Genomic DNA, 26,515 nt, shown 5'->3' with positions numbered 1-26,515 from the left:
CTACCCCCAGTTATGCAAAATCTCAGCCTTTTGAAGCTCCACCCGGAGGAGTAGGCCATTGACTGCCGATCGCCTGTTACATGAGGCCAAGATCAAAGGTCCAAAATATACAAAGGAAACACTGAAATATTCTTGATTGTTCCAGATCGGAATCTGACAGTTATGAACTTGTAACCATGGGGAAAACCCAGTAGCGGGTTTTGAAGAACTGACACCCACCAGAGCCCGAGGTGATCGCAAGATGCTCCATGAGATTAGAGAGGCTATACAAACAGAAAACTCAAACAGGATGCAGAGATAAAATTTCTAGACACTATTAATCACTGCTTCTTGGAGCAGATAGTCCTGAAACCTCCAAGGGGACAGACAATTCTAGATTAAGTCCTAAGTGGAGCACAGGATCTTGTCCAAGATGTGAATATAGCTGAATCATTTAGTAATAGAGACCGTAATATAATTAAATTTAACATCTTGGAGGGTGGGGGCCAGAAATACCAAAGAAACCTACTACAGTAGCATTTAACTTCAAAAAGGGGAATGACACAAAAATAAGGAAACCAGCTAAAATGAAATTAAAAGGAACAGTCACAAGACTGAAATGCCTGCAAGCTGCATGGAAACTTTTGAAAAAAACACCATAATAGAGGCTCAAATTAAATATACACCAAAAATTTTAAAAAACAGTAAGAGGACCAAAAAATGCCACCAGGCCTAACTGACATAGTGAAAGTGGCATTTAGAGGTAAAAAGGTATCCTTTAAAAATTAGAAATCAAATCCTCCTGAGGTGCATAAACTCTGGCAAGTCAAGTGTAAAAGTAGAATTAAGCAGGCCAAAAAAGAATTTGAAGAACAATAGTAAAAGACACAAACTCTGAAAGTAAAAACATTTTTTAAGTAGCCTGCCAAACAATCAGTATGGCCACTGGTCTATCAAGGTGCTAAAGGAGCATTCCAGGAAGACTAGGCTGTTGCGGAGAAGCCAAATGAATTCTTTGCATTGGTCTTCATTGCAGAAGATGTGAGGGAGATTCACACACCTGAACCATTCTTTTTAGGTGACAAATCTGAAGAACTGTCCTGGATTGAAGTGTCAGTAGAGGTGGTTTTGGAACATATTGATAAATTAAACAGCAATAAGTCTCCAGGACCAGATGGTATTCACCCAAGAGTTCTTGAAGAAACTCAAATATGAAATTACAGAAGTTCTAAACGTGGTGTGTAACCTATTTCTTATATCAGCTTCTTTACCAGATGACTGGAGGATAGCTTATGTGACGCCAATTTTTTAAAAAGGCTCCAGAGGCAATCCTGGCAATTACAGGCAGGTAAGCATACCTTCAATACCAGGCAAATTGGTTGAAACTATAGTGAAGAACTATGTATCTGATAATTCTGATGAACATGATTTGTTGGAGAAGAGTCAACACAGTTTTTGTAAAGGGAAATCATGCCTCAGCATTTTGCTAATTCTTTGAGGGGAACAACAAGCATGTGGACACGGGTGATCTAGTGGATATAATGTACTTGGATTTTCAGAAAACTTTTGACAAGATCCTTCACCAAAGGCTCTTAAGCAAAGTAAGCTGTCAGTGGGATAAGAGGGAAGGTGCTCTCATGGAGCAGTAATTGGTTAAAAGATAGGAAACAAAGGGTAGGAATAAATGGAGAGAGGTAAATAGCGGGATCCCCCAAGGGTCTGTACTAGGACCAGGGCTGTTCAACATATTCATAAATTATCTAGACAAGGCATAAACAGTGAGGTGACAAAGTTTGCAGACAATACAAAATTTCTCAGGATAGTTAAGTCCAAAGCAGATTGCAAAGCATTACAAAGGGATCTCACAAACACAGGTGACTGGGCAACAAAATGGCAGATGAAATTCAGTGGAACAGCCTCGCAGCCTGAGCCCCTTGAGGCTGAGTCAGCTGGCATGGGCCAGCCGTGGGTTTTTCTTTGCTGTGTAAATACACCCGCTGAGTACATTTCTCAGACATGAAGGAAAGCTCTGTATAAGCTTGAAAGCTTGTCTCTCTTGCCAACAGATGTTGGTCCAATAAAAGATATTACCTCTCCCACCTTGTCTCACTAAAGTCACATTATTGTCCTTTTCTCCCTTTTTATCCTGAGAGAAAGCAGTATTTATCTTTTCCTGGTGTTGTACAGCAGGCTGTTTTATTCATTGTTCAGAATGTTCAGAGGCTTTTGATTGTTATTCATGTTTTATTTCCTTTTGAGAAATTCAAAGTTTTCAGTTCAAAGCATTTCACTTCTATTTTAGGTTTTCAGATCACATAGTCTTGAGATTATAGAGTGTGCATATTTACACATGTATTTTCTTTTAAATTAACAATTCTGATTTTTATTTTGCTTTTGAAATTCTGCATCTATCTTGTTTGCATTTCAGAACATATTGCTACCTTCATGGAAAATATGCAGCTTACTTTAATTTTTTATTTTAATTATTTGCCACCTTTTAGTCTTTCTTAATAGCAGTTACCACTCTGTCAAAACTTATATAGCGGTTTTCATCCCAACGTTCTTTACAAACTTTAATGGGGCCATGTATGTGAATAAAGATAACTCACATGAGGAAGCGCTTGCAAGCTTAAGCTGACACACAAACACAACCTGTGGTTTTAATGACGATTTCTAAATGGTGTTTAACTGAATTTGTTCTTTACTTGTGGGGAAAGTATGGTTAAGCACCAGGTTAGCCGCACACATTGCTGACAATAAAGGTTATTTTTTAAAACATAGACAAGGCCTTAGAGATCTGACATCCAAATGCTGACCCAGCACTCCTTAGTCTGTCATATCTGATGGGATTGTCACCATCAGATAGGACACAGACCATTTTAAAAATGATATTGGTATTTTCTGAATTTCTGTTGCATAGAGAACAGCAATGGCCCAATCCTGAACACAGGTCTGCACATGCTAAAACCAAGAAGTTGAATGAACTATGTGCTTGAGAAGAAGCCTTTGTACAAAACCGTGCCAGCAGAAGAACCACCATAATGTAGTTCACCAGGTATGTTACTGTAAGCCAGACACACATGCCTAATGCGTGTGTCTATGAAGATCCAGAGAAAGGGACACAGCTATAAAGCTATTTACATATTCTTGTCTAAAATTAAAGAACCAGGAGCACATTTTATGCGTCCAATCTACATTACATGTTTTTGCTTTAAAAGTATCTGATTTTACACATATTTCTGTTCTCTTCTAGAACTAATATGCTTCCATACAGTAACATAGGTATTGAGAGTTTGTGCCATACCTGTATTTTATTTGTGTGTGCGCGCACGTAATTTCTCTTTTAGGGGTGGCAGATCCTCACCTGGTGCAAACTGTGATAACTCTTTTGAAATCAATAGAGTTATGACAATTTCCACTAGCTGAAAACCTGCCCCTTAAAATCAAATAATTCACAGAATAAAATTTATTAAATATCTTTCATTGAAACATAGTTATATTGGCAATGGGTATGATCTAGCAACACACAGATTAATTAATCTTTGCACAGACCTTTGTAAGTGCAAAGATTCATCTACGTGTGAAGTATTCTTAATTATTACTATAATATTGGTGTTTGGGTCTTATCGAAATGCAGTACTACTCACCCTCTCCTGGCAGTGCCAAGATAGATTTAGTTCTGCTTTGTTTCCCCTCTGCATTTTTACTGGAACATGAGTGAGAACAAGATGACCATTCTGACCAGTCATTAACGACACAGTCCATTGCACACGGTACTTCACAAACCATTGTTTCAGGATGGGGAAGCTCTGAGCAAAGGGTATGTGATACCTCTTCACCTGAAACAAACAAGACAAAATTAAGCATAAAAAAGTGGGGTGAGTTTGGGATCATTTTCAACAAATGTGTTCTACATTGCATATACAATCAGGCCTGATCTACACTTAGAAATTAGGCTGGTATAACTCCTTTGCTCAGCGATATGAAAAATCCAAACCCCTGAGCAACGCAGTTAAACCAATGTAACCCCCGGTGTTCACAGGGCTAGCTTGACAGGAGAATTCTCCCATTGACCTAGCTATCACGTCTGGTGATGTACCTCCATCAATGGGAGAACCCCTGCCATCAGCATAGGTAACGTCTTCACTGAAATGCTACAGCAGCACTGCTGCAGAGTTTTAAGTGTAGACAAGTCTTAAAATGTGTATACGTGTACAGAACAGTATGCAAAATACTGTTGAGCAGGATTTCAGGCTTGAAAAGAAAGCACTAAAAGCATTTGACATATCTACACTTTGAAAAAACAAAACAAAAATTTGTTTTAAGTCTGATATTTGATCTACAAGCTTAGGCCGGCTTCACGGGAACTGAGAACACTGCTAATAACTAAGCCTTTTAGATTTGTAAAAATCTAGGAGACGGCAATCATGAGGGAATGAAATGAATAACCTTCAGATGGAACAATAGAAATCAGTTATTACCAAGGCCCCACATTTACCAGAATTCTGCAGCTATAGGATTTGTATCCAGCAATGCAAATTGTACATGCCCCTTTCTTGCTCGCACAAACCAGCGAGCTAAAGTTTTACTAGCTCTGCGGGAGCCTAGGCAGAATGAGTGGAGTGCCAAATTCCTGGAGTACTTCTCACTTAGACCTTAAGAGACATAGGCTATGTCTACATTAGAAACCTTACAACAGCACAGCTGTATCAATGCAGCTGCACCACTGTAAGGTCTCCTGTGTAGCCGCCCTAGGCTGATGGGAGAGAGCTTTCCCACTGGCATAATTAAACCACCCCCAATGAGTGGCAGGAGAGTGTCTCCCATTGACATAGCTCTGTCCACACCAGCTCTTCTGTCGGTGTAACTTATGTCGGTCAGGAGGTGCTTTTTTCCACAATCCTGAATGACTTAAGTTTTACCGACAAAAGTGCTAGTGTAGACATAGCCTCAGCAAACAGAGCTGCTAGAGCTCACACAGGAGAGGAGAGAGACTGCACCAGGGACTCCAAGGGAACATGAACAAATGAGGGACCCCTGATAGCAATGCCAAGCTTGTAATCCCTGTGGCAGGAGGCAGGCAGAGCAATGTAAAGAAAAAACTGGAGGAATGAGAGTGAGAGGACATGGGTGAGAGAGCAGAAGGTTGAGGCCAGAGATGGTAGGCAGAGGAAGTTTATGGAGAAGTTTGAAAACCAAGAAGAGGAGGGCTCAGAGCACTGTACTATTAAGGCTAAGGGTGAAATCATGACCTCATTAAATTCAACAATAGTTTTGCCATATTCTTCAGTGGGGCTAGGATTTCACCCAAAACGTAAAACACACAGGCCATGAAAGTATGTGATTAGAAACCCCAAACAAAGCACACAATGAAAACATAGTGGAGAAGGAAACACGGCATTATGTTCAGTTAATTTATTTCTTTAACAAAGATTTTCATAACCTCACTATCAAGCAATAGCATTTCTGATGTAAAAAATTACAATTAAGAACAAAATGAAATAATAGCAAGTCTCTAAAACAGAAGTGAATTTAGGGTAATAATGAGAGATTTCCCTAGGAATAAGAGTCGAGGGGCAGATTGCCTGGTCCATTTAAGCTCAGTGCAAATCAAGAGGGTGGATTAAAGGTAGTTCTAGGCCACTTTTATGCCCCTTTCCCCAAATCCTGGGGCTTTCCAGGGTCATTAATGCCCAGTTGCCCTTGGCCTGACAGCTGGGTATAGCAGGAGCATGATGACACTCTAGCCACACCTTCTTTCTTTCCAGAATGCCTCCTACATCAGAGAAAGTGTGGGGGTGGAGTATAGCTGTTACAATCTTATTTAATCTTTTTATTATTGACCTCGGCACAAAAAGTGGGAGTGTGCTAATAAAGTCTGTGGATGATAAAAAGCTGGGAGGTATTGCCAATTTAGAGAAGGACAGGGATATCCTACAGGAGGATCTGGATGACCTTGTAAACTGGAGTAATAGTAATAGGATGAAATTTAATAGTGAGAAGTGTAAGGTCATGCATTTAGGGATTAATAACAAGAATTTTAGTTATAAGCTGGGGAAACATCAATTAGAAGTAACGGAGGAGGAGAAGGACCTTGGAGTATTGGTTGATCATAGGATGACTATGAGCCGCCAACGTGATACGGCCGTGAAAAAAGCTAATGCGGTCTTGGGATGCATCAGGAGAGGTATTTCCAGTAGGGATAAGGAGGTTTTAGTACCCTTATACAACGCACTGGTGAGACCTCACCTGGAATACTGTGTGCAGTTCTGGTCTCCCCTGTTTAAGAAGGATGAATTCAAACTGGAACAGGTACAGAGAAGGGCTACTAGGATGATCCGAGGAATGGAAAACCTGTCTTATGAAAGGAGACTCAAGGAGCTTGGCTTGTTTAGCCTAACTAAAAGAAGGCTGAGGGGAGATATGATTGCTCTCTATAAATATATCAGAGGGATAAATACCGGAGAGGGAGAGGAATTATTTAAGCTCAATACCAATGTGGACACAAGAACAAATGGATATAAACTGGCCACCAGGAAATTTCGACTAGAAATTAGACAAAGGTTTCTAACCATCAGAGGAGTGAAGTTTTGGAACAGCCTTCCAAGGGAAGCAGTGGGGCAAAAGATCTATCTGGCTTTAAGATTAAACTCGATAAGTTTATGGAGGAGATGGTATGCTCGGATAACATGGTTTTGGTAATTAAATATTCATGGTAAATAGGCCCAATGGCCTGTGATGGGATATTAGATGGGGTGGGATCTGAGTTACCCAGGAAAGAATTTTCTGTAGTATCTGGCTGACGAATCTTTCCCATATGCTCAGGGTTTAGCTGATTGCCATATTTGGGGTCAGGAAGGAATTTTCCTCCAGGGCAGATTGGAAGAGGCCCTGGAGGTTTTTCGCCTTCCTCTATAGCATGGGGCACGGGTCACTTGCTGGAGGATTCTCTGCTCCTTGAAGTCCTTAAGGACTTCAATAGCACAGACATAGGTGAGAGGTTTTTTGCAGGAGTGGTGCATGAAATTCTGTGGCCTGCGTTGTGCAGGAGGTCAGACTAGGTGATCATAATGGTCCCTTCTGACCTAAATATCGATGAATCTATGAACAGTTTATCACAATGAGGGATGACACAAAGAGGATCCCGAGGTAGCCAGTTAAGCTGGATTTCCAGCTACTTTATACTCCTGGTCTGATGCAAAGCACCTGGATCATAAAAGTCTACATTAAGACTACCACAAATCCCCTTTTCAATATGCATCTATTTACCAATTGTTGTTAGATCTATTGTTTTTTTTTCTAAAGCAAGGTAAAATAAATGAATAGCTTAATTGAAAAAATAATGGAGCAGAATTTCCGAATAATTTTATTTATAACTTTGTTACACCAACCATATAAGCATCTCCAACATTCCAAATATACCTTTCTGCAGACATGATTTTGTTCTTGATGGAATTTTATCTCACAAACTATAACTGTAAATGGATTCAAAATAAATGTGGTTAGCTTTGTTGAATCATTCCCCTGTAAAAAATTTCCTGACCCTCCTGTTTAATGATATGAATGGATACGGCTGTGTATACAAAATATGTAGGCAGGCAGGAAGATTTGGTAACTTTGTTGAATCACTCTCATATCTGAATTCTTTAAAGCTCAACTCCAGCTCTTTATGAGTAACAATCTCACTCTGACTGTTACATCTTTCACCCTTAGGATAATTGCAAACCTTTCCTTTTATGTTTCTTTACCTCATATGAATCTAGGAAAAACACAAAGGAGTATCTATGCCTAATTAGAAGTAGAGAAAAATTAAAACTTGGAATGCCAGCTGCAAAAGAAAGCTAGCTTTTCCCCACTTCACACAGTATGGGAGTTGTGTCTCTCACAAGGCAGCTGAGGATGCAATTATAACTAAGAGGGTAGAAATCTCTATTGCTTTTGCAAGACAGCACATGCACCAGTGAGTCAATAAGACAGGTGGGGCTAGTAGTGAGACTGCTTAAAGCTGTCAATAGCACCACAGTAGCACACGCATTCATATCCCTCAGTAAGGACAGACTCGTAGCCCTTAAGGTACAAATACAATTTTCTAAGGACATTATGAGAAGTAATAGAGAATCTAGCAGACATATTATGAGAGATGTATAAAATATTTTATTTTTGTCCTCTCCCTCAGACTTGACATCCCTGATCACGCTATTATTCTAGCCTGCTGAATAATCAAATCAAATCCAAAAACCTCTCTGAAAGAAAGCCTCTGGTCCTGTTGAATATAGGAGTATTTGTACATCACTTTTGGCAGGTTCTTTTCTCTCCACCTATAGACTATGTTTAATCATTCCCTCCAAAGTGTCCATTTTATCACCCTTGGTCTGGATGCTAACATCATGCCGATACCCAAGGTGGAAAAAACCAATACCTTAAACGACACTTCAATTATATACTTCTCTCCCTAAGTCATGTTGATACCCACGTCCTTACTAACATTTTGACAGCTTGCGTCCGCAGGAGTAACACACATGTGTACATCCAGGTGAGTCTGGATTTTAAGACGACATTGGTGCTATAATTCTAGAGGATTACATAATTTAGGTGAGGTGAGCAGTAAACATCTATCCTCTCTTATTTATATTCATAGGAAGAAAGCATTCAAATAGTGACAGGTTTGTGAGCTGGAATGGACTAGCTGGGTTTCTCCTCTCACAGGGCAGGGAGTTATCTGCATTACATAGTGGACTTGAGGCTTGTGTGTGGTGCTCCTAGGGCTGCTGATGCTGGATGGAGATGCTGGGCCTCAGATCAAAAAGTGTTGGTTTTTGTTTCTGTGCTTGAACCCTCCTTGCCTTTGAAAGCATCTGTGCTGTTCTCCCTTGTACGGTCTGTCTAAAATGTTTCCAGACCAACTAAAACTATTTGAACAAGACTTAATCTTCTTGATTCAGAACGTGGCGGTAAGTGGGGTCCTGTTTTTTTCTCAATTTTCCAAGGGGTACATTGTGGCACAAGAATTGAGGTATCTTGCATAAGGTCATAGACAGCCTGATCCTAGCCACTGGGCCACCACGCCCAGTGGCTAGGTCAATTAGGGGGCTCCGGAAAAATGGGCGCCCCCACTCCCTGACCCAATCCGCCCATCTGGCACTCCTGCCGGGGAAGGGGAGCTTCTTCCACCCCAACCTTGCTCCCCAGTAGGAGTGCCAGGGGAGGGGATGCTGCAGGCAGAAGAGGTGGGGAGGGGTCCCCACTTGCGCTGGCCCAGGGCCCCACAAAACGGTAATACACCTCTGCTAAGCCCACTGAAATCCATGGAAGTCTTTCTATTGACTTCAGCTCAGGCCTGTTGAGAGTATGTGCAGCTTCACTCAGATCATGGCACTGCTCTTATCAGGGATGAGTTATGGCAGGATTCTGCTCCCAGCTTGGAGGAGGGCGCTTGTACTCATTAATTCTGAGTTCATGAGGGAGACAGCTATGATGTGCCATACATACTGGATGAGAGAGAGAGAGCCAGGAACACAACCACCTCTCCAATTCTTCACCCTGACTACTACGTCTGACTCCAGCCAAATACAGTGACAGCAGCAGCACCTTGAGTGCAAGTTCATGGCTCCCCCGCTTCAGCAGAAAGAGGCAGATTTCAATGGTTTGATAGATGACTTTACCACTAAATAACATTTCATTAACTGATTAGCTTTATAGTCATATTCGCTGTGTCCACTTCTTAGACTGTTCGCAAAATAGATTCTGAGAAAGATAGCATATAAAGAAAAAATATATAACGGCCATTTTTTATTTTCCATGAAAAACTATAATAGGCTGCATCTGAAAAGACGATTCCAAGTGTCATGATTTCCCTTGGATGCAGTAATTGCCCAGAGTTTGCAGACTGGACCCATGTTTACCATATGCCAACTGCTGTGATGTTTGTGTAAAGTTAAATTATGGCTCATTAGTAAATAGAGCCACAAAAATATATATTGTTTTAAAAAGCTGATGTTTATGCATCAGAATCAGATAGGGGAAAAGGGACATGGACACTTTTGTGGGGGGAACCCTTTGGTTAATTGGGGCCCTTTAGTTGGCCTGGATTGGATCCAGGTTCCATTTAATCTAACCTACTACTCTTATCACTCCCTTCATTTGCTCTCTTGAAATCCCAAATACCTGATCAATTTAACAAAAGGTCTCTTGCTTTTATTTGGCATGGCAGACAGCCCAGAATTAGTCCCAAGAAATGATGTTTAAACTCTTTGAAGCGGATTTTCTCTGCAATTTACAGATATATAGTATGTAGTTGGTAGCATTTGGTCTGGGCAATGATTTTTTCTTTTTCCCAATTCTGAGGGTTTACAATGGGTTTAAACGTTACACCGGCCTCAAGAAGACCTGCTGCAAAAGGGTGAAATGCATATTTATTCCGTTTGTGGTGCAGATATCTGGTACAAATGTGTGAGATATGTGGTACAAATATCTGAGATCCTGAAAAAGAGGATTATAATGTTTTGCATGCTATTACAAAAGAACAGCACCTAAATACTAGGTGATTAGAGCTATATAAACATGCTATAATCTATCAAAATACTATATCTTATCTTTCTAAAGACAACTATAACAGGCAATCAGTTCCAGTTTCCTAAATTCAGGGTCCAATAATCTGAAACAAAACTTAAGGATTGCCTAACGTCAAAACCACAGATGGAAAATGTGCATTACAAAAGCATCTGGCCACTGTTTTCAGAGCTCAGTATCATTACAGAACTGAATAAACACTCCTGAAATCTAGGGAAATCCAATTCTGGATGTAAATTTTTCAGCTTGAGCCCATTTCTATTAATTGTAGGTGAAACTATTCCCAGCATAGAGGTGTAGCACAGGAACAATACATAGGCTTGGAAAGATTTGATTGTTATTGTTAAATGTGAGTGATTTTACTGTATACATACAAACAGGTGAAAAAATATTTTCAACGATAATAATAAAAATATACAGATAGGCAAAGTAAGAAAATGCTGCTTGACACATAACATTTGATTTAAGGGTATTTGCTTCGGAAATTTTGATATGTGATTTGACAATTTGTGTTTTAATGGTTATAAAATTTTAACTTTTTGAATCTCAATGTTTACCTGTCATTAAATAATTATTACATGACCCTTCCCCCATTGTCTGACCCTCCTACAATTTCCTTCAACAGTGAAATTTTTAAATCAATAAAAATTGAAAAAGGCTTATAATTTTGCACAACTGTGAAAATTTAAATCAAATAATTTAAAAAAATGCTTAAAAATAACATTGATATTATTAGTTGAAATTATTTTAAAAAAACAAATTCCGCCATGCCTAACTATACACGATTTATGTATAACTCAAAATTAGGGCTAAGTGGAAATCTGAATCTACATCGTACAAGAAATTGATATTTTAATTTTTTTTCCCATCTGAAATATCAACATTTTACACAGAGTGAAAAGTTCCCATGAATTTCAGTTCTGAAATGTCTAAATATTTTGTTTTGACATTTTTGGTTAAAACTAAATATTTTGACATTCCCAAATCAAAACATTTGTTTCAGTTTGTTGAACGGAATTGAAAAGTTTCATTCTGAGTCAGTTCAACATTCAATGGTATCTGCCTATGGTGCTGCAATACCTCCTGGAAGTTGTAGTTCTGGTACATCCCTGTTCTGTTCATTCCCTCGGAAGCATCTGGCACTGGCCACTGTCAGAAGGCAGGATACTGGGCTAGATGGACCATTTTTATGTTCTCATTTTTCCTATGGGCTAGATCTCTGGCCAGACCACATCTCCCATGATGCACGCGTCCAAATGTAGTCTGGTCTAGGAGCTAGACCCACAGGGGAGAGCAAGGGCACGAAGCACCCAATGCACAGCTCCCATAAGGCACTACTGCAACAACAAGGAGATGCAGCTTAGTGTTGAATCAACCTGAAATGAAATATTTCATTTTTATTTCCTTGATGGAAAAATTAATTTTTATGGCAAAATTAAAATATTTCAGTGGAAATTCAGATTCTGCAAAAACTGCATTTTCCATCAAAAAGTCATTTTAATAAAATATTACTGACCATCTCTTCTTAAAATAAGGTTCCAGTTACACATAAATGGTGTAAGCGCTATAACTGTCAAATATGCCTTGGAAATATATTGATAACAACTACAGTTCTCTTTCTGCCCTTTCTGCCTATCTGTTGCAACTAAGAACACCAACAATTACCCCAATGCATATTCTAAAATTTGAGCTTCCTCTCAGAGTCAAAGACAATGAGAATCAAATGCACATACCATCACTACAGATGTGACATCTCGCCTGGGGAACATCAATAAAGTTGAAGTACATAATTTTGATTGATAAGAAGTCTTCCAATTATTGTTAGTCCATTAAACCACAGACTCCCATAATTTACATGCAGATAAAATTTCTCTCTCTCAGTCTAGCAAAGGAGAACCCCTACTGGGCGACAGACAAGAATAACTGCCCCTTTTCCTGTGCTAAGTGCTCTTTTGTCTCCTATACATCAGAAAAGAGCCAGAAATGACTATGAAAAATTTAAGTTTAAACCAGCTAGGAACAGCTTGCTGATGACTCAGAAAGCTAAAAGTTCCAGAAATCAAACTCCCTGATACCCCAAGATGCCCAATATAGATTTTTCATCCCAAATTAGAAACTGTATATTTGTCTGCCTTATGAACCAGAAATACAATTCTCTATATATGAATAATCTGCTTTGTTCCTCCAATGTAATGTTGCATATCCCAGGACAAGCCCTGAAAGATGTGAAGAGAAGGTACTAGATATCTAATCTCTCTAGTAAAATGAGAGAATGTGCAGAGTAGGAACTATCACAGATGTTTGGTTTCTCTCTAAAGAATTGTTACACTCTAGACACTATATAAATTGTATGGCACCAAAAGTAAAAAGAATATTGAAAGATAGACACCTAACAGGTCATAAATTTGGAATATTAAAAGAAATTACTTAAAAGAGGGGCAATTCCAATTCATATCTGGGCTAATACTGAAAAACAATTTTGGAAATGAATCAAACATAAAAACCTTCCGATAAGAAACAGATTGAAGAAATTTGTTGTATACCTACACCATCTACTGGATATCAACAGAAGTAGCAGAGAAACGTGGGGCTTCTCTACACTTACTGGGGGATCAATGTGCGGCAATCGGTTCATTGGTGGTCGATTTAGTGGGTCAAGTGAAGACCCACTAAATCATAGAATCATAGAACTGGAAGGGACCTTGAGAGGTCATCTAGTCCAGTCCCCTGCACTCATGGCAGGAGTGAGTATTATCTAGACCATCCCTGACAGGTGTTTGTCCAACCTACTCTTAAAAATCCCCAGTGATGAAGATTCCACAACCTCCCTCGGCAATTTTATTCCAGTGCTTAACTACTCTGCCAGTTAGGAAGTTTTTCCTAATGTCCAACCTAAACCGCCTTTGCTGCACTTTAAGCCAATTGCTTCTTGTCCTGTCCTCAGAGGTTAAGAACAACATTTTTCCTCCCTCCTCCCTGTAACAACCTTTTATGTACTTGAAAACTGTTATGTTCCCTCTCAGTCTTCTCTTTTCCAGACTAAACAAACCCATTTTTTTTCAAACTTCCCTCACAGGTCATGTTTTCTAGACCTTTAAATATTTTTGTTGCTCTTCTCTGGACTTTCTCCAATTCGTCTATATCTTTCCTGAAATGTGGCACCCAGAACTGGACACAATACTCCAGTTGAGGCCTAATCGGCATGGAGACAGTATCAAAAGCCTTACTAAAGTCAAGATATAGAACATCTACCTCTTCCCCCTGTGACAGGGTCGGGCCAGATGGCTATAGGAGAGTAATAGAAGGCAGATATATTAGCCCCAGGCTAAGTAGGTCCCTTTTCCCTGGGTAAGGTAACAGGGAAGGTTCCAGAACAATAAGGAACCTTCTGGAGACAATTAAGACAGGCTGATTAGAACACCTGCAGCCAATCAATAAGCTGCTAGAATCAATTAAGGCAGGCTCATCAGGTTTTAAAAAGGAGCTCACTTCAGTTTGTGGTGTGCATGTGAGGAGCTGGGAGCAAGAGGCACTGGGAGCTGAAAGTGAGAACGCAGACTGTTGGAGGACTGAGGTGTACAAGCATTATCAGACACCAGGAGGAAGGTCCTATGGTGAGGATGAAGAAGGTGTTGGGAGGAGGCCATGGGGAAGTAGCCCAGGGAGTTGTAGCTGTCACACAGCTGTTCCAGGAGGCACTCTAAACAGCTGAATTCCACAGGGCCCTGGGCTGGAACCTGGAGTAGAGGGCAGGCCCGGGTTCCCCCCAAATCCTCCCAACTCCTGGTCAGACACAGGAGGAGTCGACCTGGACTGTGGGTTCAGAAAAACGGCCAAGCTGAGGGCTGCCGTGAAGCTCCAAGGTGAGCAAATCCGCCAATAAGCGTAAGACCCACCAAGGTAGCGCAGGAACTTTGTCACACCCCCTATCCACAAGGCTTGTTACTCTGTCAAAGAAAGCTATCAGGTTGGTTTGACACAATTTGTTCTTGACAAATCCATGCTGACTGTTACTTATCACCTCATTATCTTCTAGGTGTTTGCAAATTGATTGCTTAATTATTTGCTTCATTCTCTTTCAGGGTTCAGAAATTAAGCTGACTGGTCTGTAATTCCCCGGGTTGTCCTTATTTCCCTTTTTATAGATGGGCACTATATTTGCCCCTTTCCAGTCTTCTGGAATGTCTCCTGTCTTCTATGACTTTTCAAAGATAATTGCTAATGGCTCCAATATCTCCTCAGTCAGCTCCTTGAGTATTCTAGGATGTACTTCATCAGGCCCTGGTGATTTGAAGATATCTAACTTGTCTAAGTAATTTTAAATTGACCATAGATCGTTCTCCCGTCAACTCCTGTACTCCATCTGAACAAGAAGTGCAAGTTGAGTCGACAGGAGAGGGTCTCCCATTAACATAGTGTAGTGTGAACCCTGCGGTAAGTAGATTTAAGTACGGCAAATTCAGCTACATTGTTCACATAGCTGAAATTGCGTAACTTAGATCGATCTCCCCCCGTAGTGTAGACAAGGCCTAAGAAAACTGAAAGCTGAGAGTAATTTGGAAAGTGTCACTGTGTGGATCTTAGAGTTGACTGAACATACAAATAAGCTTCAGAATCTAGAAGTGCTATTGGACACACAGATAACATTGATGAACAGCTCTCCCCCTTCTCCCAGGTTAACAGGACTAAGCAGCAGCAGTGAGATATCATGTCAAAGATTATATTTCTCTTTCTATCCTTCAATACAAACAAATGAAAGTTATCTTATTGAGTCTACAGTCTTTTTAATGAGTCCTCAAGTAACTACAGTTTGGATTTTAACTAACGCTATAAGCATGTTCTCCTTTGTAAGTCAAAAAAAATTGGCCTAAGAGATCTAATACTTTTAAGCAATTGCTTTTGTTATTTAAAATTTGTCCCTTTCATACCAAACCATTCAAATAGCAGGGACCAAGCTCCTAGAAGTATCTTTAAGATACATACATCCTTACTCTTTGGAGAAGTACTGGAAGTGTGCTAAATGTATTAGAAGCACTAAAGAATTGATAACTGGTGGTGATAATGAAATGTAATAAGGATTCTTGGTGATTTGTATTGTTTCTTGGTATAGTTGCTGGGCTCCAAGACTGGTCTATGTTAATTGCTTACATGAATTCACATGTATTTTGTGTTCAGTACGTTCCTAGAATGTTCACTAGATCTACACTTGACTGAAGAACTGTTGTACGATTAGGTGGTTCTGGGTGAATTAATAAATGTTTTGAATGGTTAAGAGCACCAAGCATCCTGGTTTGAGACATACTGTCCAGGGTAAAAGTTACGCTAAGAAACTAGCATTTAAAATAGTAAGCCAACACTCCCTGGGCTCTGTAAAAGGGTTTTTCCTAAGTAAGTTCCATTCCAATGTGAGCTATAACACTTATCAAATTGGCAAATCTAATTTGTTAGATTTCAGCTTCAACATTTAACTGGCACCCTGGAAAAGTCATAAAATTGAACCCCATTCCTGCTTATAGTGGTGCCCGGCTGTGTGCTGGCCCTCTCCATTGGAGGCAATTTCACCCTTTACAGTTTTTCAGCTGTACCTGGAAAAAAGGAAAATGACTCCTGCAAAAAATGTTGCATATTTTAATGACAATTACCAGTTCTGCATCAATAGTTATCCTTGTATCACTTCAAATTTTCCACTGAAAATAATGAAACAGTCTTCTAAAATACTCTGCATATCATAAAATTTTATGTCCCATTTAAATCTCAGAAAAGAGTGCCAATAAACTTTGATTAAATGCTTGCCTATTACAGAGGAAAATGTCAGCAGACAGTAGTAAATTCTGAAAAATTCATAGTGACTTTATGCCAGTTCACTAACAGCAATTGCCTATCTCCTTCAGGGAAAAGCAGTTTGCTGGCAAAATCTTGGCCTAGCCACTTATCAGTTAATGGAAATATTACATTTAAAAGCAATAACAATAAAAGTGTAGCAATAAAAGATTGGATATAGGCAATTTTGGATATATTCAGGTCGTAATAACAATGCATGATTTTTTTCATGTGGCAACACCAAATTTAGACAAACACATCAGCTGATTTCTGAGCTAAGTTTTATTGCATACACTACCTCTCAATAGTGAAGGCCAATATCACACTTCACAGAAATTCTTACCTATTGGTTGATTTTTTCTAATGCCAGTCAACAGATAAGAACCTCTGTAAAAAGTGTTGTCAATTTGTCACAGAAGGCAGCAGTGTGTGGAATAAGTCTAATTGCAATGGTCCATCACTATTATCAGGGACCAGTAATAGAACGAAAGAAAGAACAAAAGAACGAAAGAAAGAATAAATTAAGAGAAAATCTACCCATAAAAATGAAGTGGAAAATAAAAAATATTGCACAAGAGAGAAAGGAGGAAATCTACACTAATATGTTTAAAAAGATTCACAGAAAAAAAGCAATTAGGCAGGTGACAATCACAGATTTAAGAACAAAAGAAAAAATTCTTAGTTAAAAATGTGGTTATGGAAGAAAAAAGTGTGAAGAAAAATTCCACATAAAAGAGAAGAGAGAGGGAGAATGTGATGGGCTAAAAGAATAGGATGTTGAAATAGATCCTCATGTGAAAGAAAAAAATTATATTGGAAATGTAGAGTGTGTACTGTAGGAAGAAGAAAATGAATAATGGAAAAAAAGAAAAGTAAAGGATCAGGAGAACAAGCAAATGAGAACTAAAAACTACTGAGGAGAGTGTGAAAAAGCAGGGGGCTAAGGATATGTCTACACTGTCCTGCACACCACAGGGGTGTGAATAGCAGTACACACTGGAAGTGCAATTCTGTAACTCCCCATGTGGACAAAGATTCCTAGTGTATTCCTTTTCAACAGGATTACATTAGTGATAACTAGGAACCTTTTAGTTTGCACTTGGAGGAGTTAAAGTGCAGCACTTTGGTATACACTGCTGTTCACACCCCCATAGTTTGAATTGCAGGTAGAGAAGCCCTAAGAGAAAGAGAAAAAAAAGAAAAAAATGTATCTAGAAATGGATAATCACTGTAAAATATGAAAAGCAGTCTCCCTAATACCTACCCCACTCTCCCCGGCTATGCCCCCTCAGCTGTGCACAAGTGGGCTCCAACATAATCTCCGCATTAGTGTCTATGCACAAATGGCTTTGCAGTGTAGGGAATATTGGTGCAGCTGTTTTTCTTCTCTGTGCATCCCCCGCATGCAACTTAGGTCATTCACCCTAACTGTGCTCCGAGTAATCAAAGAAAAGATTATGGCCTGTAGTGTTTAATTTAGTGCATCAGCCCAAGGTGGCAGCAAATGAATCACTAAAAGAAGTTTACAATGCACTTTCTGAAGTAAAAACCAGCTGTGACCACGGTGCCTCGGGGCCCACACCGAGAATGCTTATTCAGGGCAAACTGCAAGGAACAGGGCAGACAATCCCCAAAACTGGTGGTTTATTATATAATTAGATTCACCAAGCCAATAACAAAAAACTCAGTAATACCATGCAGGTTACCAAGAAGCTAAAATACAGTCCCTTTAAAGCAATCCAACCTTTGGCTCCCACCTAAACAGGGGTTACTAAAACCGTTAGGGGTTACTAAAAACCTTATTCATCATATAGAAAGTTCTACCAATCCCAAGAAATCAAACTTATTGCCCACCAGGTCAATGAATATTTCAGATCTCACCCAAATACATATTTACAGCCAATCCTTATTAACTAAATCTAAGATTTATCAAGAAAAGAAAGAGTTGCTATGGTTAAAAGATCAATATACATACAGATACGAATAAAGTTCTCAGGTCAGTTTCATAACAGAGATGGTGAGGCTGCTAATTTGTAAAAGTCCTTTTGGAATCAATTTAAAAAGTTATAGTCGAATAGGCAGTCTGTGTGCAGAGTTTGTTCAAATTCTTCCATGAGAATTCCAGGGTGGGTCCAGAGTAAGCTTGGAGACCTAAGTATTGTGGGCTTCGACTTTCCCTGTGAAAGTTTAAGCAGATCTAAAATAAAAAGCAACCGGTCCGGGGTTTCCTTTATAGCTGAAGCATTTTGGGTGTTAACTGATAATCCTACCCCCTGGACTTTGATGAAAGCGAGCAGACAGTTTGATCTCTATTCAGTGAGTCCTTTCTCAGGCAATACATTAAGTCATCCAAATGAATAAAACAGTTCACAGATAGTTTACTATGTAAAATTAGAAGAGTCAAAGAAAAACGAGGGCAATAATATTATACCACAAGTCCCATCTAAACGATAATATCCCCTTTTGATCTCTGAATCAATAGAATACTGTAATGAATCATTGAAGACAGGAACAAAAGTTTAGCATCTACCAACTAATTAGATCACATTGTTAAACATCTAACAAGATAAACACAGACAAATACAATTAGTATCTACTCTTGATTCTCTAACAATACAGACCTACATATTCAAGATTCTAGTCTGTTTAACATGGCTTTCATACCTATCTACAAGGATGGCCCTGTTTATCACTTCAATACTCTTCTAATATGTCGCGAAGGGTTGCGTCCAGATCACCCAACCTGCTGATTGCTTAACCCTCACTGGCTCAGCGTCACACCAATGTTGTCTCTGTGGACAAACGTGTTAAAAAACTGGACCCTTCATTCGTATCCACAAGGGGGACATAAAGTCTACAGAGGAAAAAGCATAATATGTTGGTGTGAGATTTGTTTTCCATAGTCCTTGGTATGTTTAAAATACCATGCTTTCATGACTCGTTCTTTGGGGTTTAGTGGAATGATTATTATTAATATTTATTTCTAAATTATTTACTTTTTTGAAGTGTCCAAAAGCACGCTAAGCACTTCACACTACAGAGAAGTGTCACTCACACAGGCCCAAAACAGCCTACAATCTATGTTCAAACAAGACACAAGAAAATGGCAATGTAATAATGGGGGAGAAGGACAGGGGTTATATAAATAAGATCACATAGCTATTCAGCAAAGGCATGTGCACAGTATGGTGGAACAAGATATATTTTTTCTGTCTTCATTTAAATAAGTATATATGAGAAAATGTCCTGTTGACTAATGTCTTGTGCCAGCGCAATAAAAATGGGCCTTTGGGAGGGATTTAAATGTGGAGCAAACTAGTTTGGGAAGGACCTTCCATACACAGGGGGCGGTGGACATGAAACAATATTACAAAATGACCACTAGTCTCCAGGTTAAAAAAAATGACTGAAACAGATGAAATTGCATTAGTTACGTTATTTGAAACATGCTTATTTATTAGTAGCTGGCCCCTATATATTTATTGTTAGACTCAAACACAGCCAGGTGCTTAAATAATTTGCTATTCAAGTACATGCTGCTCTTTGGAGTGAAAACAAAGGGACTAATTCTGGCTTGCAGTATGCATACACAACTCCTCAGGTGCATCTGAAAACAAGCTTGAGCTCATTATATTCTTGGAGAAAAGTATGTAAGCTTAGGTAGTTGCTCCTAATAATTAGTTAACATTGCATATCAATTTGAAAATGTAAAGCACCCTGTAAGTACTAATATTATCGGTATTAGGTTCTATTTCTTTTCCCTCTGTCTTTAGAGCTTTTCTTTTTCTACAACTGCCTCCTGCTTGATATAAATTGTGAAATTTATGCAGATGGGTTGATCAAATCTGATTAGGATTACGTTTTGTTGTTGAAAGAGCCACAGTAGTCTAACTGAAACAGGTGTACCTCTATTTTCTTCTCTGTATTGCTTCGTTTAAAATGTTAATCAACATAAAATAATGTAGGAACCTTTTATATGGACAAGCTGGATTCATAAAAGTATTGTGTGCTGTGAAGAAGTATATTCCTGAATATTTAACAGAAAATAATGGTTGTGAGTGGGTTGCTTTACCCAACTAAAGGCATGGTGCATTCACATTTTAATTTTCCCAGGTAGAGACTGAAGGAGTCCCAGTTCTGGCTGTGCCTTTTGAGCATTATTGCAAATAATAAATAATGACAATAGTGCTTTTTATTATCAGGGGACTACATCTTTAAATGTCTAAGTACTCTCCCTGTGTGCAGAGTTCATATACCATCTTGGTCCTCACAGGTACAGTGTTAGAAAGGATCCTCTTTGTGGTACATTCTCTCTCACAGGTACTTTACTTTTGTTCTTTCTTCTTTAGTTGCTCTCAATAAAAAGAATGCAAATCAGTCTAACTGAAAGCCTCTATGTGTAGAAAAGTGCGACAATGCCATTCATACTCACTGTATGGCCCTGATTATCAGAAGGAATAGTGTAATAACCAAAGATCCTGTGCAATTGTAATGCCAACAGACCCCCATCGCTGGCGGGTGGGATCAAACCTGGGACCTGTGGAGCTTAGTGCATGAGCCTCTACCACATGAGCTAAAAGCCAGCTGGCTCTTAGCTAAGGCTGTAGAGCAGATTCATTTAACTCTCTCTAAGTGGTCTCGGTGCCAAGCAATGCAACAGACCACCACTCCCAGAAGATGTGTGAGTTACATACTTCCCCTAGCTGAGGAAGCGTGTCCGGAGCTTCAGAGACTTCCCAGTTGAAATCCCAGACAAGCTCCCACTTGTGACACCGACAGACCTCGGTCGTCAGCGGGATAGAATCTAGGACCTTTGGAGCTTAGTGCATGAGCATCTACTGCATGAGCTAAAAGCCAACTGGCTGTTAGCTAAAGCTGTAGAGCAGACTAATTTAATTCTCTCTAAGTGGTCTTGGTGCCACTAGATGGGACAGAACACCACACCTAGGTGTGTGGGTTACACAATGATACAGACTTGATGGATAGCTTTTCACAGGGCCTAAGTACTATTCAACCCCCCAAATATGTACCAAAAATGAGGCTTAGTATTTTTCCATTTCTTTAATGACACATAACCACCATAACCAACTGGGACGCCTTCTGTCTCTATCCAGGAAACTTAAAATTTGCATACACCATGCCTTTACTCAGATAAATCAGCCCACTCAAAACAACTAGATAATACTTAGTCTTTCCTTGAGTGCAGGGGCTGGACTAGAAGACTTCTTCCAGTACTACGATTCTATGATTCTATCATTTTTACTCATAAATGAATGCCCCAAAGAGGAAGCTGTAATTAGCATCAGAAACTGACCCATTTGTAAAGAACAGACTTGCACAAACAGCTTTAATGCATGTTAGCAAAACTCTTATTTTCACATATAGTGAATGCTAATGATGATAAATAATTATGAATATCTGGACTCTTTGAAATACATCCCACTCAAAGCTTGCAACTGAGTTTCTACAAAAAAAGAGGATCAACATAAAAGAAAATAAAAAGAGCAAATTAAAATTAGATTTATGCCTCCTGCTCAAAACTGAGAGCCGATTTAGAAGCAACTGACACAAAATGCATTATATTTTGTCATCACCTTGGGGCCTAATCTTGCAACAAGATTCTGAGAGTTTCCTACTGGGCATGCAGCACCTGCTAGGAAATGTTCTGCACTTGAAGGATTGAATTCTGAGGTAGTTTATGTATTTGTTTTCTTCTTCCACCATGTCTCTCTTCTACTGCCCAAAACACAGATAAAATTGAAGATAATGTAAGATGAGGTAAAGAATGAAATAATATTGAGGCACCATAATTCAATGCCATTGCATTCATTTAGCTTCAAATCAGACTCAAAGAAAAAAAGAAATGTAAGCAGTAAGCGAGAATGGCCACCAGATAGGAGTCCAAAAGAATGTCTGAAATCTATTCCCAGAAAAAGAGATACAAATGAAACTGTGATCTTGGGTTAACGAGTAAAATCTATGTATCAAAAATGCCAAGTATCAAAATATCAATCAAGATGACAAGGCAATTTTAAGTTGGTCTAAGTTACAGTTAGCTAACACACATTGACCTAGCCTCAACACATTTTCCTAATGAAGACAAATCCCCAATTTTAGCATGAAAGTGTTTAATTTATACTATATTTGGCATAGATTAAATATTAAACAGAAGGGGGGAAATCAAACAAGCTATACAGCACAATATAAATGTTATATTTTCAGTGTGCTTCCATTTTGCCTTTGAGGCTGGAAACTTAATTACATCATTAATAATTATGTCTACACGTATACCCTGTAGTGCATGATTCCTTTGGAGACATTTAAAGAATATTAAATATCTAAGATGCTCCATCTTCTATAACTGGTCCACTGGTTATACTGTAATAGTCTAATCCTACCCACAACTCAGCTATGATGGTATCAATAAAAGAATGTGTACTGAAAGGAATCATTTAGGATAGTCTACAATGGAGACTGTTCATTTAGAAAAGTTTCAAGTTATTTTATGAATCTAAAGGGTTAAAAAGATTTAAAATTTATTTTGTTCTTCAAAAAAATCTGGCATTCTATCGCCCCCTTTATTTAGAGACTGAGGTGTTTCACTGCCAGAGAAATAGAATATCTGGCAGCTGCTCCTGTACTCCATTCTCAGGCAAAAAACTCATTGGCTTCAACAGGAAATTATATGGAGTAAGCAGTGCAGGAACAGAACCTAGTTTGGATGGTGTAATTATTAGATAAAGAATATCAGATCTACACACCTACCAAAGAAAAATGATAAAGATCATATTGTGCTCTCTGTCCATGCATACCACCCTCATTACACCTCATTGGTATCATGGATATCAATGGCAGGTGCAAACATCTCTCAATGTACATTATCATCATCAGCCTTTAGATAAGGAAGAAGATTGTGATGTGACGATGTACAGTCTTCCTCTTAGTTCCTTGTTGCTCCAAGGAGGGGAGTATGCTGCACTGGGTGTATACTTGTCACAATGTAGTTATGTTGACACATCAGGAAGCATACATTGCTGGATGCTTTGGAGTGGGTTGAATCAAGGCTCTGCCCAATCCCCAGCCACCTGCATGAACAGGAACATCACAAGTCTGTGAAATCTGTTTATCTTTGCACACAGGAAGTGGCAGCATGGAGCCCCAGCTCCAGGGACTAAGGGGATCCCTGATGTCTCTTACTCCAGCATGCAAGAAGAGCCGGGATTTGGCCCTTTATAACCAATCAGCAAGTGGCCCATTCACATAAAAGATCTAGAGTGCATATATGTTTGACAACCACTGACAAATTTCCTGTCAACCAACAGGGCTAAAATATGCAAACTACACTGTGAAGAGGGGGGTGGCTCACCTCTTACCAATGCCACCCTATACCATGAAGTTCTGCGCATACAGCAGCAACAGAAGCAGAAGTGAGAATAATGACATGGGGTGGAGGAGCAAACAAGAGAGTGGGAGTTCCCTATGATGTCATAATTGCACAAACCTGTAATTAACTATCTTAGGCACAAGCTAAAGTTAGAGTTACATGTCTACATATAAGTTGCTGAGCCTGAATGGCACACACTGGTAGATAACCTTCTTATCCAAGCCTCCATGCCACACGGGCACGGACCTTTTACTACATTTGTGTAGGTCCCAAGTAAAATTTAAAATGTCTGAATTGCAAATGGTTTAGAAACGAACTAGTCAGTCTCTGTACAGGTTTTTTCCTGCTGTTGGTCAACTACCACTCACAGCCCTGGTCTACACTAGGACTTTAGGTCGAATTTAGCAGCGTTAAATCGATGTAAACCTGCACCCGTCCACACAATGAAGCCCTTTATTTCGACTTAAAGGGCTCTTAAAATCGATTTCCTTACTCCACCCCTGACAAGTGGATTAGCGCTTAAATCGACGTTGCCGGCTCGAATTTGGGGTACTGTGGACACAATTCAACGGTATTGGCCTCCGGGAGCTATCCCAGAGTGCTCCATTATGACCGCTCTGGACAGCACTCTCAACTCAGATGCACTGGCCAGGTAGACAGGAAAAGAACCGTGAACTTTTGAATCTCATTTTCTGTTTGGCCAGCGTGGCAAGCTGCAGGTGACCATGCAGAGCTCATCAGCACAGGTGACCATGATGGAGTCCCAGAATCGCAAAAGAGCTCCAGCATGGACCGAACGGGAGGTACGGGATCTGATCGCTGTTTGGGGAGAGGAATCCGTGCTATCAGAACTACGTTCCAGTTTTCGAAATGCCAAAACCTTTGTCAAAATTTCCCAGGGCATGAAGGACAGAGGCCATAACAGGGACCCGAAGCAGTGCCGCGTGAAACTGAAGGAGCTGAGGCAAGCCTACCAGAAAACCAGAGAGGCGAACAGCCGCTCTGGGTCAGAGCCCCAAACATGCCGCTTCTATGATGAGCTGCATGCCATTTTAGGGGGTTCAGCCACCACTACCCCCACTGTGTTGTTTGACTCCTTCAATGGAGATGGAGGCAATACGGAAGCAGGTTTTGGGGACGAAGAAGATGATGATGAGGAGGAGGTTGTAGATAGCTCACAGCAAGCAAGCGGAGAAACCGGTTTTCCCGACAGCCAGGAACTGTTTCTCGCCCTGGACCTGGAGCCAGTACCCCCCGAACCCACCCAAGGCTGCCTCCTGGACCCAGCAGGCGGAGAAGGGACCTCTGGTGAGTGTACCTTTTAAAATACTATACATGGTTTAAAAGCAAGCATGTGAAAGGATTACTTTGCCCTGGCATTTGCGGTTCTCCTAGATGTAGTCCTAAAGCCTTTGCAAAAGGTTTCTGGGGAGGGCAGCCTTATTGCGTCCTTCATGGTAGGACACTTTACCACTCCAGGCCAGTAACACGTACTCGGGAATCATTGTAGAACAAAGCATTGCAGTGTATGTTTGCTGGCATTCAAACAACATCCGTTCTTTATCTCTCTGTGTTATCCTCAGGAGAGTGAGATATAATTCATGGTCACCTGGTTGAAATAGAGTGCTTTTCTTCAGGGGACACTCAGAGGAGCCCATTCCTGCTGGGCTGTTTGCCTGTGGCTAAACAGAAATGTTCCCCGCTGTTAGCCACAGGGAGGGGGGAAGGTTGAGGGGGTAGTCACGCGGTGGGAGGAGGCAAAATGCGACCTTGTAACGAAAGCACATGTGCTATGTATGTAATGTTAACAGCAAGGTTTACCCTGAAAGAGTGTAGCCACTGTTTTATAAAATGTGTCTCTTTAAATACCGCTGTCCCTTTTTTTTTCTCCACCAGCTGCATGTGTTTCAATGATCACAGGATCTTCTCCTTCCCAGAGGCTAGTGAAGCTTAGAAAGAAAAAAAAACGCACTCGCGATAAAATGTTCTCCGAGCTCATGCTGTCCTCCCACACTGACAGAGCACAGACGAATGCGTGGAGGCAAATAATGTCAGAGTGCAGGAAAGCACAAAATGACCGGGAGGAGAGGTGGCGGGCTGAAGACAGGGCTGAAGCTCAAATGTGGCGGCAGCGTGATGAGAGGAGGCAGGATTCAATGCTGAGGCTGCTGCAGGACCAAACCAGTATGCTCCAGTGTATGGTTGAGCTGCAGCAAAGGCAGCTCGAGCACAGACTGCCACTGCTGCCCCTCTGTAACCAACCGCCCTCCTCCCCAAGTTCCATAGCCTCCAAACCCAGACGCCCAAGAACGCGGTGCGGGGGCCTCCGGCCAACCAGCCACTCCACCACAGAGGATTGCCCAAAAAAAAGAAGGCTGTCATTCAATAAATTTTAAAGTTGTAAACTTTTAAAGTGCTGTGCTTAAAGTGCTGTGTGGCATTTTCCTTCCCTCCTCCACCACCCCTCCTGGGCTACCTTGGTAGTCATCCCCCTATTTGTGTGATGAATGAATAAAGAATGCATGAATGTGAAGCAACAATGACTTTATTGCCTCTGCAAGCGGTGATTTAAGGGAGGAGGGGCGGGTGGTTAGCTTACAGGGAAGTAGAGTGAACCAAGGGGTGGGGGGTTTCATCAAGGAGAAACAAACAGAACTTTCACACCGTAGCCTGGCCAGTCATGAAACTGGTTTTCAAAGTTTCTCTGATGCGTACCGCGCCCTCCTGTGCTCTTCTAACCGCCCTGGTATCTGGCTGCGCGTA

General features: G+C 40.3%; 1 protein-coding gene across 2 annotated transcripts in view; it reads right to left on the bottom strand.

Moving 5' to 3' along the window:
• The window catches only part of THSD7B (thrombospondin type 1 domain containing 7B), a 536,363-nt gene that overhangs the window by 233,795 nt on the left and 276,053 nt on the right, over nucleotides 1-26,515 (bottom strand). For both annotated transcript variants that reach the window (XM_075117806.1, XM_048870341.2), the window contains one exon: nucleotides 3,627-3,818. In XM_075117806.1, coding sequence (XP_074973907.1) covers nucleotides 3,627-3,818 — 192 coding nt within the window. The remainder of the gene's footprint in view (nucleotides 1-3,626; nucleotides 3,819-26,515) is intronic.

This window comes from Caretta caretta, chromosome 11, assembly GCF_965140235.1.
Source record: "Caretta caretta isolate rCarCar2 chromosome 11, rCarCar1.hap1, whole genome shotgun sequence".
Lineage (NCBI taxonomy): Eukaryota > Metazoa > Chordata > Testudines > Cheloniidae > Caretta > Caretta caretta.
Note: the sequence above shows the minus strand (reverse complement) of the source record. Positions and strands in the feature narration are given on the sequence as shown.